Source organism: Rana temporaria, chromosome 4 (assembly GCF_905171775.1).
Source record: "Rana temporaria chromosome 4, aRanTem1.1, whole genome shotgun sequence".
Classification (NCBI taxonomy): domain Eukaryota; kingdom Metazoa; phylum Chordata; class Amphibia; order Anura; family Ranidae; genus Rana; species Rana temporaria.
Window position 1 is genome coordinate 296,179,769 of NC_053492.1, and position 15,240 is coordinate 296,195,008.

General features: G+C 39.8%; 1 protein-coding gene across 1 annotated transcript in view; it reads right to left on the reverse strand.

Annotated features, from left to right (window-relative positions):
• The window catches only part of AHI1 (Abelson helper integration site 1), a 329,300-nt gene that overhangs the window by 199,813 nt on the left and 114,247 nt on the right, over positions 1-15,240 (reverse strand). The window contains exons 15-18 of the mRNA XM_040350481.1: positions 14,528-14,646; positions 6,956-7,086; positions 4,116-4,256; positions 2,092-2,222 (exon numbers count right to left, since the gene is read on the reverse strand). Of these exons, the coding sequence (XP_040206415.1) occupies positions 2,092-2,222; positions 4,116-4,256; positions 6,956-7,086; positions 14,528-14,646 (522 nt within the window). The remainder of the gene's footprint in view (positions 1-2,091; positions 2,223-4,115; positions 4,257-6,955; positions 7,087-14,527; positions 14,647-15,240) is intronic.

Sequence of the window (15,240 nt, forward strand, 5' to 3'; positions counted from 1 at the left end):
ATTTGTGTCGTTTATATCTGCCTAGACTAGTTCAGCTCTAACCATGACACTTCAAACAGAAGAAAAAAGGTAACCCTAAATTCTAAAAGTTATAAAAACTGCTTAAAATATAGTATAATTTGTGTAATTTCCAATGTAGAATTATTCATATATGTATAATGCTTTTTACAGCAGATTCTGACTTAAGTAATCTTTGTTGGAAGGATGATTGAGTAAGAGAACACAGATAACCACCTGGATACCCAGCAGCAGAAATGATGTAACACATAACTGTAGGGCTTGATATTGTGAATACATGAACATTCTGTAGTTTTAGCAAATGTTTGCTCAAAAAATAGAACTAATAGAAGACCTGAGAAAACCTAAAATGAAAAGGGTAGACAAAAACACTGGGACAAAAAAAATAAAAAAAAATTCTATATGTCTGACATTACAATAGTAATAAAAAATAAGTCCTAGTTCACAGCTGTACTTCAGCATACAGTCACGTGAGGGTCAGGATTTGCCTGCACAGGATGCATAGGTATCCCGTGCATCAATGTGCAGGCAGTCCTATTCATGTAAACTGGGATGCAGAACTGTCTGCATTCAGGGAGACACATCCACACCCACACAGATGTAAAACTAGGTGCAGCGTCTGTCTGTGCAGCTGCTGTGTCCCAGTTAACATGAATGCCTGTATGCAGATGCATACAACACCTGTGAATCCCATGCAGACAAACACACCACTCACAAGGTCGCACGCTTAAGTACATCTGTGTGAATTAGACCTAAACATTTAAACCGAATGAGTGTTGAATGAGTGTTGTCAGAATGCTACTGCATTTAAACAACCCTAAGAAAGTAAACATTTACTGACCCATACCCCCATAAAATCCAAAACCACAACAGACTGAACAACAAAAATGTAACACGGAGGATAAAAAATTAAATTAAAAAAACAATCAGATTCCCAAAAATTCCTGAAGTGGGCAGGTTGACAACTGCAGCATACATAAGGTGGAGTTCTACAGTAATGTTAACAAGTTAAAAAAAAAGCCGACATAAAAAGACCAGTTTATAAACTTGTAACTAAAGAAACATGTTAATATAAATTTTCCAAAAAATTATTATCCTTTCCCAGCAACCTCACTTACCGTATACATTGGGGTTTACTAAAGGCAAATAGACTATGCACTCTATAAAATGCAATTGCACTAATTTTCCCCCAGAGCTTATTGAATGTGGTGAATCTCTGACGATTTCCATCCAATCATGTGCAAGCAAAAAAAAATTTTTTTTTTTCTTGCATCCGGCTGGGTATTCTTTACAAATTGAAGCTTCACCGCATTCATTAAAGGGTCACTAAAGGAAAACATTTGTTTTGCCGAAATGACTGTTTACAGGGTATAGAGACATAAAAGTTAACTGATTCCTTTTAAAAATGATTAAAAATAGATTCAATTCAATCATATAATGTGCCTCTAGTTTTACTTTCGGTTTTTAAACTGGTTTCATGTTTCTGTGAAGTAAAGAGACCCACAGAACAAAAACAAACAAATCCAGGGCAGTGTTTTATTTTTAAAATGAATCTGATTGGTTCTGAGGAGTTTTAGACACACAGCTTAGGCCACAGTGAGAAGCTCGCATGAGATTTTTCATAAGGAGCCAGACAAGCAGGAAGTGTGGAGATCACAGCAGAATTACAGCTACTTCAAAGCAAAAACGAACAATGAGGACATGAAACCAGGACTGCAGTAAGGTAAAGGAAGCTATTTAGCTAAAAAAAAAATTTCCTTTAGTGATCTTTTAAGCTATGGGGAAAATCAATGCAAAGTGCAGTCTATTTGCCTTTAGTAAATAAACCCCATTGTGTAGCATGTCTGGATGTGTATGAAAAAGTCTGTATTTTTCATAGTAACCCATTAGGATTCCAGCTCTTGTTTTCCCAGGACATATTTGAAAAAAAAAAAAAAACAGGAACACAGACACCTTCCTTTTAGTCATTTTCAAATAATATTATGCATGTAATGTCATTTTATAAACATAAAATCTGCAAAGTGTCATATAAAGGTGCTCTGGAAAAATGGTATGAGAAATGAATGAACATACCAAAACTGAATCCAGTTTCTGTTTTACTTTCATCATCCGCATTGAAGATCTCGCAGCAAAGATAGAATCTTGACGTGTGAGAACATCATGATTACTGACACAGTGCACAGTTTCTGCCTCAAGATGAGCAACTAAAAAAAAATTGAAAAGAATCATACAGAGGGAACCAGTACCAGTAGTTTCAGATTGTTAAAACATATGTTCATACACAAATCTCTCTCTATATCTATCTATATCTATCTATCTATATCTATCTATCTATATCTCTATCTCTATCTCTATCTCTATATCTATCTATCTATCTATCTATCTATCTATCTATCTATCTATCTATCTCATATTTTTCTAATTGTGGATAAAGAAGGGAGCAGAAGGGAGCAGTTAAAACCTCTGTGCCCCAATTACTATCACTTCCTGTCAAATAGACACAATAGGAAGTTACTGAAAAAGAAAAATCCACTCTACAATAGTTTTGATCAGAACAAGTGCCCTTCTGAGTGAAGATTTTATTCTCTTAAACGGACCATAGATGGATCAAAACTCGGCTGCTTCAGAAGGGACTAGACGAATTTAGATCAGTCAATGGCAATCCCCATGTGAGAGGAGTCAATCTAATTACCAACTCCTCTCTAACAGGCCTGCTGGTAAATTTTTGTTCCATTAGGCTTCATTTCCACTGGCGTTTTTACAGCCACTGTTAGCCTTTTTTACAGCTTAAAAACGCCTGTCCATGTTTATTTTGTAAAAAAAAAAAAAAAAAATTTTTTTGTGAGCTGCAGCTTTAAAAATGCCGCGGTCGCGTTTTTGCGCGTCTGGCGTTTTTACAGCTCTACTCTAGAGCTTCAGAACGCCCTGGTCCCGCGTTTTTTTTACAGCTCAAAAACGTCTATGCCACTTGCAGCTCAAAAACGCCTATGTGGGAATGAAGCCAAAGAATAACATGGACAGGCGTTTTTAAGCTGTAAAAAACGCTCAGAAACGTGGCTGTAAAAACGCCAGTGGAAATGAGGCCTTAGTGTCTGCAGCTAATCTGCTGCAGCACTTATTTTTGTATTCTGAGAGTGGAGGAGTTCCAAAGTGTGATTACAATAATGATGTGGGGAGGATTCCTCCATCCACCTTGATTGTGTGGATGGGGGAATGGATTCAGTTTTATCAGTCTCCTGGCTTAAAAAAAAAGTAATCTATGGCTATGAGCAAAGAAAACTGTAATTAGTTGCTACTGGGCAAAACTGATGGTCAGACAATGCCTCACTTAGACACATTCATAAATGAGGGCCACTATGACCACCAATGTGTAAGGCTGGGTTCACACTAGGGGTGTTGAATACAATCTGCGCATCGATGCATCGCGATTCAGCCTTGCTCGATTTTGCATTGATGCAGAGATCAGCTGAATTGCAATGTGCACTCACATTATCCTGGCTCCTCCCCCTTGTCACATTCATCTTAATGGCCGTGAGAAGCCACGCTGTGTTCACATGTTGACTTAGACATGGAGGGCCGGGGTCAGAGCTGGCGTGGCTCGGCCTGTCCGTGCTGGCGCTGCAGCTACAAAGTGCCGGCGGTGGCTGCAGCCGGGCTTGTGAAGCAGGGGGCTCCGGGGAGGAGAGCAGAGCCATCAGTACATTGGTCCCAGAAGTGTTCTGGGCGGCCGTGGCATTCCCAGCTAGAGGTGTGATGGTGGAGGAGGACAACAAGGCCGAGCCAGAGGAGAGCGAAAAAAATCTACTTTGTAAACATTGCATTGCACTGTACCAACTGAATACATCATGAAAGGGATATAAAACACAATATGATGGAAAAGCTAGCTCAGAATGGGAAACTAAGCAACTAGGCCTAGTTTGCATCATTTAAACAGTTACATTATTTTTTTTCTCATACTCTTCTTACACGCAGATCGGTCTCCGTTATAGTAAGCTTTCATTAATTCTTTTAATATTTTTTTCCCCAGAAACAACTTTCTGAATGTAGTCAGTTCTTAATAAGTGCTGGCCTTGACATTAATTTGAATTATTACCTACCTTTGTAGTCATAAATATATAAAAGGATAGGCTGGTTTGGTCCAAAGGCACAAAATGCAACCATATGTTCATGAGGATGAAAGACAACATCCCGAAGAGGGGCTGTGTAGGATAACTCGGAATACTTTGCTACTTGATCCCCTGTGATAAAAGGCATAGCATGAAAAGGTTGAAAAAAAATAAAAATGCAATGTCAGTTCCACAAACTAGTAAGACACAGTCTATCTACACCAATCTAAAAATGTTATATAAAAATAGACTAAAATGTATAAAAAAAAAAAAGTCTCATTGCTCACTGTCACTAAAGTTATCATTATTGAGTTACCAATGAAAAATATAAAAAATAAAACTTAGAAAATATATTTTTTTTTTATTGAAATAATATTGTGCACACACACACACACACACACACACACACACACACACAATACAAAAATAACCATTATACAAAATACAGTACATGACATCTTTGGTACAAATTCATACAACACTTTACTTTTTTCTTTAAACCCTACAGTAAGGCAGGTCTTTCCATATTCCTTGAACATTGTATGGCCTAATACAGTAGAGCCCCCTCTCCTGCACCCATAGATAAGGCCCATGACTCCCTCTCCAGTCCTGTATCTTCCCATGTTTCCAAGGTGAACTCAACTGGGGAATTTATGTTATACATTTGGAGTACACCTTCTGTTTCTGTCCTCGCAGCTAACTTAAAATATAGTGCCATCATCAATTTATGTGCAACCAAACCTTTTTATCACTGTATATATATTCTGCCACTGGACGTTGCATATTGTCAATGCACGCCTATATACCATTATACAGGTATTTACTATACTCATCAAGAGTGAAGTAATTTTAATTTACACAGTCACAGTACTTTGTGCAATATGTACAGGGATCAGACCCTGATTTATATTGGCACATAACCAGATGTGATCCCCAATAAGTTTACAAATCGGTCCCGATAGGTGTTTTGTAGACCGGATGAGAGAAATGCCACTTATATCCGGTAGACAGATACACTGCACAGGTTCCTTGTTATATTTTATTTTAGAGGTCGACCGTTTTTAAATAGAGAACATTATTATTTAATGTAATACTCTCTAGGTTGACCGCTACAAAATAAATCTTTTCCCGATATGTATTATAATACACTATTGGCAACGATCCCTGCCTAAAGATGGCAGATCCGCGTCCTTGATTCCCGGATGTCAGAGCTGGGCGGTCCTGGGCGTTGTAAATGAATAAGAAGTGGCGAGTCAGAGCGCCGCTCGTGCCCCTGGAAGAAGTCAGCGATTTGACGAAACTGTGTAGGGAGGAGCGGCGTGCTGACGTCACCACTGTACACCTCGCTGCCATCCGGAAGGACGGGCGGATAGTGAGAGCCGGCCGGCTACAACAATTTTACATGCTATTTTTATTCTACTGAAATGTGAGTGTTTGTTAAACAGTTTTTACACTACGGTACTACTCTATGTTGGCATGCTTTCTTTTCTTTGAGCCATCTATTGTGGGGAGACTTGCTCGAGACCCATTTGAGAAATACAAAAGGTGGAGACAGCACATAAGAAGCTCCAGGAAACTGCAGGGCTTTAAGCCACACGCGCATGCGATCTCACTAATCAGAGATCAATTAAAGTCGGTAAGCAGATAGGAGATAAGAGGTGGAGGTTCTCATCTATCCTGCTATCAGACACAGTTTCCTGGGACATTCCTGGCACTTTTTACTCTTGATATACCTTGGAATCACATGGGAATTCAAATCCATATGAACTCTTGATTATCATATTGATTTATATTATCACTTTAATAAGGTGTTTGCACAGGTGTAATTAGTGTGTGCACATATTTTATTTATTAGTTATATTTATTCGTTTTATTTACCAGTATTGTTTTCAATTGATTTTTACTGTTTATGCAGCGCAGCTTATTATTTTTATTTCGATTGTATGTTTTATCTGACATATTTTGCTGCAGCAGCATTTTTTTCATGTTACCTTTGAATTAATTTGCACCTGATATCACTTATTAATTCTACACATAATTGGACATTTCCAGAATATAGCCCTGTACACATGGCCGGGAACCTCGTCAGGAAAAAAAAAACCTTGGTTTTCTTGATGAGATTCCTGGTAAGCTTTCTTGCTCGCCGAGTGTACACACACACAATTCAAAAGAACCGGTGTTCTTTTGAATGGCAAGAACGCGGTGACGTCATCGACTATGACAAGCATGTGCTTGTCACATTCGATGCCGTCGCCGCCATCTTTCTACACCCTACACTGTGCCCTGTAAGCTACCGTGCATGTGTCGAAGTCTCATCGAGCATGCCCGGGCTTACTGGGGCCAGGTAAGCATACACGCGCTCGGTTTTCTCGGCAGGAAAACACTGCCGAGAATCCCAACGAGAAAAATAAAGAGCAGGTTCTCTTTTTTTCTCGTCGAGATTCCCGGAAGTTTTCCAGACGAGAAATCATACACACGCACGGTTTTCTCGGCAAAAATCTCTCCCAGCAGCTTTCTTGCCGAGAAAACCATGCGTGTGTACAAAGCCTGATGGAGGTTTATATGGTATTAATAGCAGCTCTATCCCTATGGGAGACACATATTTTTACCCCCTGCAAAGTGCAATTTCTTCAGTGTTGTCACATGAAAAAATATAATAAAATATTTACAAAAATGTGAGGGGTGTACTCACTTTTGTGAGAAGATACCGTGTGTGTGTGTGTGTGTGTTATATATATATCCTAATGCCTAGGCTGCAGAAATCTCTCCAAGTCAATATTTTAAACAGTCTAAAATAATTAGCAAATACACATCAAACATGCAAAACATACCCGTTTCTGCATTCCAGACATATGCCATCCCATCTTCACTCCCTGCTATAACAAATGTACCACATGGTGTAAAGGCACTGTGAAGTTTTTCCTTGTAATTTGTTGCACCAATATATTTTTTGGCAGCCAATCTAATGAAAATAAAAAAACATTATAGTTTCCCATATTATGGTAAACTAAAATACAGTATACAAAGTAAATTCAGCCAAGGAGTGTGGTAAATGAGATTATTGTGCAATTTCAGTAAATGGCTGGAATTTCTGCAGTCAGGACTCATTTTTACTTTTTGGTAGTGGGAAAAACAGGTAACCAGTATTGAAAATGTGTCTGAAGTAAATTTTTATATTTTGCATGAACTGGAGAGGGATGTTGACACCCCTACTTCAGAGGTACAGGACAACTTTCAACTACTAGTCGTGGTTGGGGAGTCAGAGGAAAGTTCTCCAGAGCCAGAAATAACAGATATACTGGTGGTCTGGGAAAATTTTGTGACCAAACAGTTGCAGGATTACAAAATGACAAATGCATTAAAAAAGATAAAGATAAAGGGATATACTGGATACCTAAAGTTAACCTGTTATACCATATTTTGTAGTAAACCATGACTAACTGCATCATGGCAAGCAGGAACTGTAGCAAGGTGTAGAGCAAACGGTAGTTTTCCAGCCTCACTCAATTATAGTAATGGATCTGGCTCATTTTTATGTGTTTGGTAGAGAAAAAAAAAAAAAGAGCAGTTTGAGGAGCCATTTTCCTGTCCCTCTTTTCACAAAGCAGAAGATAGATATTGTACATCTTGCCTTGATTATCATATTAATGCATCCAAGCCACATTTCTGAAGTCTGCTGGCAACCTTACCAATAAGAAAGGTCCTTTTTAGGAAGCTTGGTATGGATCTGGTCAGTCCACTAACAAAGTGCATTAAGGAGCACCAGTATACAGAAGCAATCCTTCTCAGAAATACATCTTCTAAGGTCATAGCAAAAGAGTGATTCCTAAAGAGCTTTGTCGGTTGTTGAAAATGACTCACCTCTGCACTTCAGTGTACAACAACTAAAATGATAAGCTGGTAGTTCAGTTAAATAGCACCCCCTTTTAGGAGGGGACACACACACACACACTGCACTAACAAATAATATATAGTCACAAGCATAGGAAGCACTAAACGTGCAATACAAGTACGCCTAGCAGAACATGTTCCCAGGCTGATGTGTCATTCGGCAAAAGAAACAATCGTCCTTTTAAATGTTTTAAGGAGGAGGGGGCAGCATCAGAAGCCTCCAAAAAGTGCACTACTGATTCACAAGATATGGATATGTCCAATCAGGCTGTTGGTGGTCGGTATACCACACACAAATGGGTGGGCCCAAAAACGTGTTAACACATACTCTAAAAGCCACTTCTGCACAAAAATGCAATCACTTCACATAAGGATCTGGGTGCGGTATCTAAAAACACAAAAACCTAAAGATGATTTTTTTTCAGACCCAACACAGAATTCCCTGAACATATTGAACCCTATGTCACCAAGCACAAAATCAAGGATTAAATACAATTTGTCCTCACATGGTCTTTTACTGGATGAGGCTAGGGTATTATCCCAAGGTCTCTCCTTCTGTCCGAAGCAGTCAATAGACAAATTTGACACCATAAAAGGTTTACATCGTTTTGCAAGAAAGCTACTTTTGAAAAGCAGGTATGCAAAAAAAAAAAAAAAAAAAAAAAAAAAAAGAGAAAGAACTGACTCTCCTAGTGGTCTAAAACCTCTAGCAAGGAATTCAAGGCCCTTCGTAACTTGACACTATTGCCTGAGTAAAGTGAACCTACTGGCCTCAAGAGGTTCATCTTCAAAAAAATAAAAATAAAAATTGGATACATTTCCCACCCTTTACGTCTCAATTGTAATATTTTTTTTAAAAAAATAAGAGAAATTGAGTCCACTTAGGCCCCTTCCACACTGATAGCAGGGCGGTTTTACCACCCTGCTAGGCGCATTGCCGGCAGTATAGCCGCGGTGTCCCATTGATTTTAATGGGCGGGAGCGGTGAGGGAGCGTTATACACACACAGTTCCAAAGATTCGGCTAGCAGGACTTTATTTAATGTTTAGGGTCGGTTTGCATGCACTATTTTTAGCACAATAGTGCCTGCAAACCGCTCCAGTGTGAAAGGGGTAATATTCCTAGAATATTACTTAGAACCCCCAAACATTATATATATATTTTTAAACACCCTAGAGAATAAAATGGCGGTTGTTTTGTCACACGTATTTGATCTAGGGTTTTACAAGCACACTTTTTGGGAAAAAAATTTCTTTTTTGAATAAAAAAATAAGACAATAGTAAAGTTAGCCCAATTTTTTTTTTCTTCAATAGTTTTTTATTAATAATCAGAAAAAATATATATTGACAACGTTGCAGGCAGAGCCAACTGTTAACATCAGACAAAGAATAATTCAAAAGACACATTACATGTTGAAGATAAGAATGAGCAGATGCATCTCAGCAAGTTATTGCGGAAGTTCCAAACTCCCGAGGGAGGAAGGAACCCGCCATCCCCAGCACCCCTCACGGGATCTAGCTGTGCCGGGCAGGCGGGGTCCATCTCCCCCCAACGGAGTACAGTAATGAGTACAAAAATCTGCCACAGGCAGGAGGAACCAAGAGAGAGATAGATATATAATAAATTGCAAAGATAAATGAAAAAGAACAACTGTGCAACTATTGTAATAACTCATTGAACTGCTTTGGTTAGGCATTTGGGTGAACAATTATAGGTGGACAAAGTACATACATTTGGATGTCCAATGAGCAGGCAGGATCAGACAAAAAAGATCAAGAGGTGTTCCAACTGTTAACGGTAGATGAAACAGTCTGTCTATAACACAGTGGAGCAAAACAGAAAATGTGTCCCAGAGGGGAATACCTACAAACGTACCTATATGTACCAATTTTTTTTTTATATTGTGAAAGATGATGTTACGCATATTAAATTGATACCCAACATGTCACGCTTCAAAGTTGCGCCCGCTTGTGTAATGGCGACAAACTTTTACCCTTAAAAACCTCCATATGTGTAGATTAAAAAATTCTATAATTCTATAGGTTGCATGCTTTTAGTTACAGAGGAGGTAAGGGGCTAGAATTACTGCTCTCACTCCAATGATCTCACATGTGTAGTTGGAACACTGTTTTCACGTATGTGTTCGCTTCTGCGCACAAGCTTGGCGGGACTGAGCGCGTTTAAAAAAAAAAACATTTTATTATTATTTATTTTAACTTTTATTTTACATTTGTACACTGTTCTTTTTTTTTTTTTTAATTGTCACTTTTATTCATATTACAAGGAATGTACACATCACTTGTAATAGAAAAAAGTATGACAGGACCTCTTAAATATGAGACACTAAAATGCAATAAAAAATAAAAATGTAATGTTGTAAAACAAAGTCTCTTTAACCACCTCAATAACGCTGGACGTCATATGACGTCCTGGACTTTAGGGTGGGATATCTGAATGATGCCTGCAGCGGACGCCAGATGACGAGGATAGAGATCTCTATGACCGTCGGAGGCCCGGGCGCTACATTATGATTTCTAGCACTAGACCTCCTCTGTAACTCTAAACTAGTAACCTGTAAAAAAAATTAAAGTGTCGCCTATGGAGATTTTTAAGTACCGAAGTTTGGCGCCATTCCACAAGTGTGCGCAATTTTAAAGCGTGACAGTTATCAGGTTGTAAGGTATCTATTTACTTAACGCAACATCACCTTTCACATTATACCAACAAATTGGGCTAACTTTACTGTTTTATTATTTTTTAATTCATGAAACCATTTTTTTTCCCAAAAAAAGGACGTTTGAAAAAATTATTGCGCAAATACTAATGCGAGATAAAAAAGTTGCAATGACCGCCACTTTATTCCCTAGGGTGTCTGCTAAAATATTATATAATGTTTGGGGGTTCTGAGTAATTTTCTAGCAAAAAAATTATGATTTTTACATGAAGGAGAGAAGTGCCAGAATAGGGCCGGTATTGAGGTGGTTTAGAGCTATGGGCGAAAGTGAAGTTTTGACGTCACTTCAACCCTGCAATTATATGGAGACGGGTGGGGGGCCATCTTTCCCTCTTTCGTCTCCATACCCAACAGGGACAAGAAGCCCGATTGCCTCCACTGCTACCGATGGCTCTGGTAAGCAGCGGAGGGCACCGGAGAGGGGCTCACGGCGAATCTGCCGCAGAGACCACTTTTATCTGGAAGCGGACTGCCTGCTCTTTAACCGCTTCAATACAGGGAATTTTCACCCCCTTCCTGCCTAGGCCAATTTTCAGCGCTGTAACATTTTGCGCGGTCGTGTGACGTTGTACCCAAATTAAATTTTGATAATTTTTTCCATTACAAATAGAGCTTTCTTTTGGTGGTATTTGATCAGCTCTGTGGTTTTTATTTTTTGTGCTATGAAAAAAAAAAAAAAAAAAAAAGAAGAATTACATGACAAATATGTGAAAAAAAAAAAAAGGTATCAAATAGGATCTAATGTTTTGCCCAGATAATAAGAAACAAGGTACAGGCAAGGGGAAACAAGATGTGTATCTCCCTGTAATACTTAGGTATAAATTGTTCTAGATAAGCGGTGTTGCAAATCAGGATCTGCGAGGCAAATCTGTCCCAGGAGCTAAGGGAATAAACACAAGGAAGAAGCGCACAAACACACCCCAGGAGCACCCTCCAAACATAACAGGCAAGGGTGAAATAAATGACAACTATGCCTGTAGAGTAAAATAACCAATATGTGTAAATGGTACCATTATATACATACAGTATTCATGAACTATAAACGAACACCCATTATTGCCTGAAAAAAGTGAAAATTGTGGTAGATACAAAGTCGTGTCATAAGCGGACAGTGTTGCCGCTGGGGCGAGGCCACCTCTCTTCGATTTTCCATGCTTAGCGTGATGCTAGGAGGGGTTTGGGGAGTGTCTGGGAGTCTTGTTCACACTGGCTTTCTCCTCACACGTGCACATCATACATCATGTCACAAGGTATATCCCTGCGATTTTCCTCTATATCACCTTTTTATTCTCTCTTCTCTTTTGTGGTATGTTTTCTTTCACTTTGTATCCATTATACTTTTCACTTTTCCAGGCAACAATGGGTGTTGGTTTCTTATCCATAATTATGTATGGGAGAAGCCCAGGGAGTGTCGGGTGCTACTTTTACCCCCACTGGGAGTCTTGTTCACACTCTGGCTTTTCTCCTCACACATGCACATCATGTTTTAGAAGCATGTCTCTAGGTAACTATCCCTTTGATTTCTTCTCTATCACCAATACTTCACACCTCTTTGTTTTTCTTCACCCTTTCCCCTTTAGGGTATTGCATGATTGTAATGCGATTTTTTTACTTTTTCTTTATGTGACATAGTATTCCCTTCACTTTGTATCTACTACGCCTTTCACTTTTTCAGGCAATAATGTGGTTTATAGTTCATGAATACTGTGTGTATATACTGGTACCATTTACACATATTGGTCCAATATCATTTACTATACAGACATATTTGCAATTCTTTCACCCTTGCCTATTACGTTTGGAGGGTGCTCCTGGCGTGTGTCAGTGCGCTCGCTTCTTCCTTGGGTTCATTCCCTTCGTTACCGGGACAGACTTGCAACACTGCTTATCTAGAAAAATGTATACAAAAGTATTCCAGGGAGATACACATCTTGTTTCCCCTTGCCCCTACCTTGTTTCTTACCATCTGGGCAAAACATTAGATCCAATTTGGTACCTTTTTACCCGGCTCCTTGGTTCCACTCTGGATGGCATCATCGATCCTTCCTCCAGCATGGCACAAAGTGCTCCAGGCCTCACAAGCCCACAGACAAGCCCTCCTCAGCATGAAGGCTCACCCCCACCTGTTTCCAAGGTGTGGGGTTGCCTTGGTTGGTTCGCAGGAGCCGCAGACTTCTCTGCTTTCTGACTAATGGGTCCACAAACTGATTTTGTCAGGCTACAAAATAGAATTTCTTTCCTATCCATCATACCAATGTTTTCCTTCCAAACTCCATGTCTCATCTGCAGGATCTGCTTTCCCAGGGAGTTTACTCCAACTTGTTTAAGGTTCCACAGACGGAAGAAGTCCATCCGATAATGGATCTCAAGGACCCAAAATGCTTTGTGAAAGTATAGAAGTTCAAGATGGAATCCCTCTGTTCTGTGGTGGCCTCCCTTCAACAGGGGGATTTATTGGCCTCTACAGACATCAAGGAAGCATACTTACATGCTCCCATCTGTGCCAGACACCAGCACTTCCTGCGCTTTACAGTCAGACACATGCATTTTCAGGTTGTGGTGCTCCCCTTTGGTCTGGCCTCTGTTCCCCAAGTGTTTACCAAGGCAATGCTCTGGTCCTGGCATTGCCGTGATAGACCTCCTCCTGGGAGTGGAGTCTCATTCTATAAATGGACAGCGTAGCAGGGATCATGCACACTTTGCAGGAGTTTGGCTGGGTGTTGAACCTCAAGAAGTCCGCTCCGACCCCAACCAGGCATCTAGAATATCTGGAGCCGATTCTCAACTTGGCACGGGCCAAGGTATTCCTCCCACCGGACAAGCTTTGTACATTTTGCACTGCGGTCTGGTGGTCCTATCTGCGTTATGGAATACGGGTTCTGGGCCACATGGTGTCCACCTTCGATGTGGTCGGATATGTGCAGTTCCATATGAGGGTCCTGCAGAAGTAAATCTTATCTTGGGATACACCGGACATGGATCTGCTGGCCTCCCATCTCAACAAGGTGTCAAGATTTGTGGCGAGAGTGAGGGATCTCATGGCGGAATGCGATAGACACACTAGTTGCACCATGGAGCCATTACCAATGCCTTTCCCACTCTCAAGCTTCTCCCTTTTCTGCTGTGCAGTATAGAGGTTAAAGGGATGCTGGTCATTCTGGTGGCTCCGGATTGGCCTCCGTGACCCAGGTGCGGCTGGTGCCAGACATCCCCAAGAGGATCTTCTGTCCCAAGGACTGATCTTCCACTCACTAAAGAAGTTCAACCCCTTCCTACAGAGTAGACCCAATTGTTGTATGCTTGTTTGTTGTGCCAGGGTAAAGTAAACCAGTCTTCAAATTTGTCAGCATTCTTCACCATACAATATACATCCAGGGCCACAGTAAACGGCCCAGTACTTTAGCGTATAGGGAAACCAGGAACACTTGATTGGCTCCACAAATGTGTGCTCAGTGTTCGAACACTTGGCCTTAGGGCTATCACATGGAAAGCAGAGGAAAGTACATTTTGTCTAATCAAACATGTGACAGCATACTTAGCCCTATCAGTAAGTTTGGAAATGTTTGTTAAATTGCCACAGATGTGTTTAAAATAAAAAAAAGAGTGGTAGCGGGGAATATGATGGTTACATACAAATGCAGTTGTGGGATAGTTAGTGTTGGATGCACTGTAATGTGTGATCTGCATCTTATGCATGAATGATTTTATGGCAGCTAGACTCCAAACAAGAATTAAAGAGGATCTATTAGTACAAGAAAAATTCAAAAACTAGCTTACATTCTGAGGTCCATAGTCCTGAGAGTGCTATCCTTTGTATGAATTAACAAACGTCTTCCATTTGGATGAACCTGTAAGTGATTCACTGCAATCCCTTTCATATCAGTTTCTTTTATTTCCTAAAATAAAGGGTAAAGGAAACTTTTTATGTTTAGTTATAAAGGAAGTGTAATGCAGTAGCATATCTAGTGATGTTTAGTAGTATGCAGTATCTCTACATTTGTATTAATGTTTGTTCATTTAAGCCCACATTCATACAGTAAACCAGGGGTAGGCAATCTTGGCACTCCAGCTGTGGTGAAACTACACATCCCATTATGTCTCTGCCTCAAGGAGTCATGCCTGTGATTGTCAGGGTCCTGCAATGTCTCATGGGACTTGTAGATTCACCACAGCTGGAGGGCCGAGGTTGCCTACCCCTGCAGTAAACAATACTAGCATTCGCTTTTGCATCATAAATCAATAATTGTTCTTTTTTGAACTACCAGTACGTCTTATAGTGCTAAAAACATTCATCATTTTACTTAATACAATTATGTCTCTAAAAGTTACAAAGCAAAGGAAATGACCAGATAACAGCTGTGTGCTCTACACTGAAAAGGTCTAGTCTACGTACTGTCAGCCAATCTATATCAGAAGAGCTTAATTCTCCTAAATCAACTCCTAGCAGAAAAATAATTAAAGGTGTATTACAGTACTAACAAAATATTTCA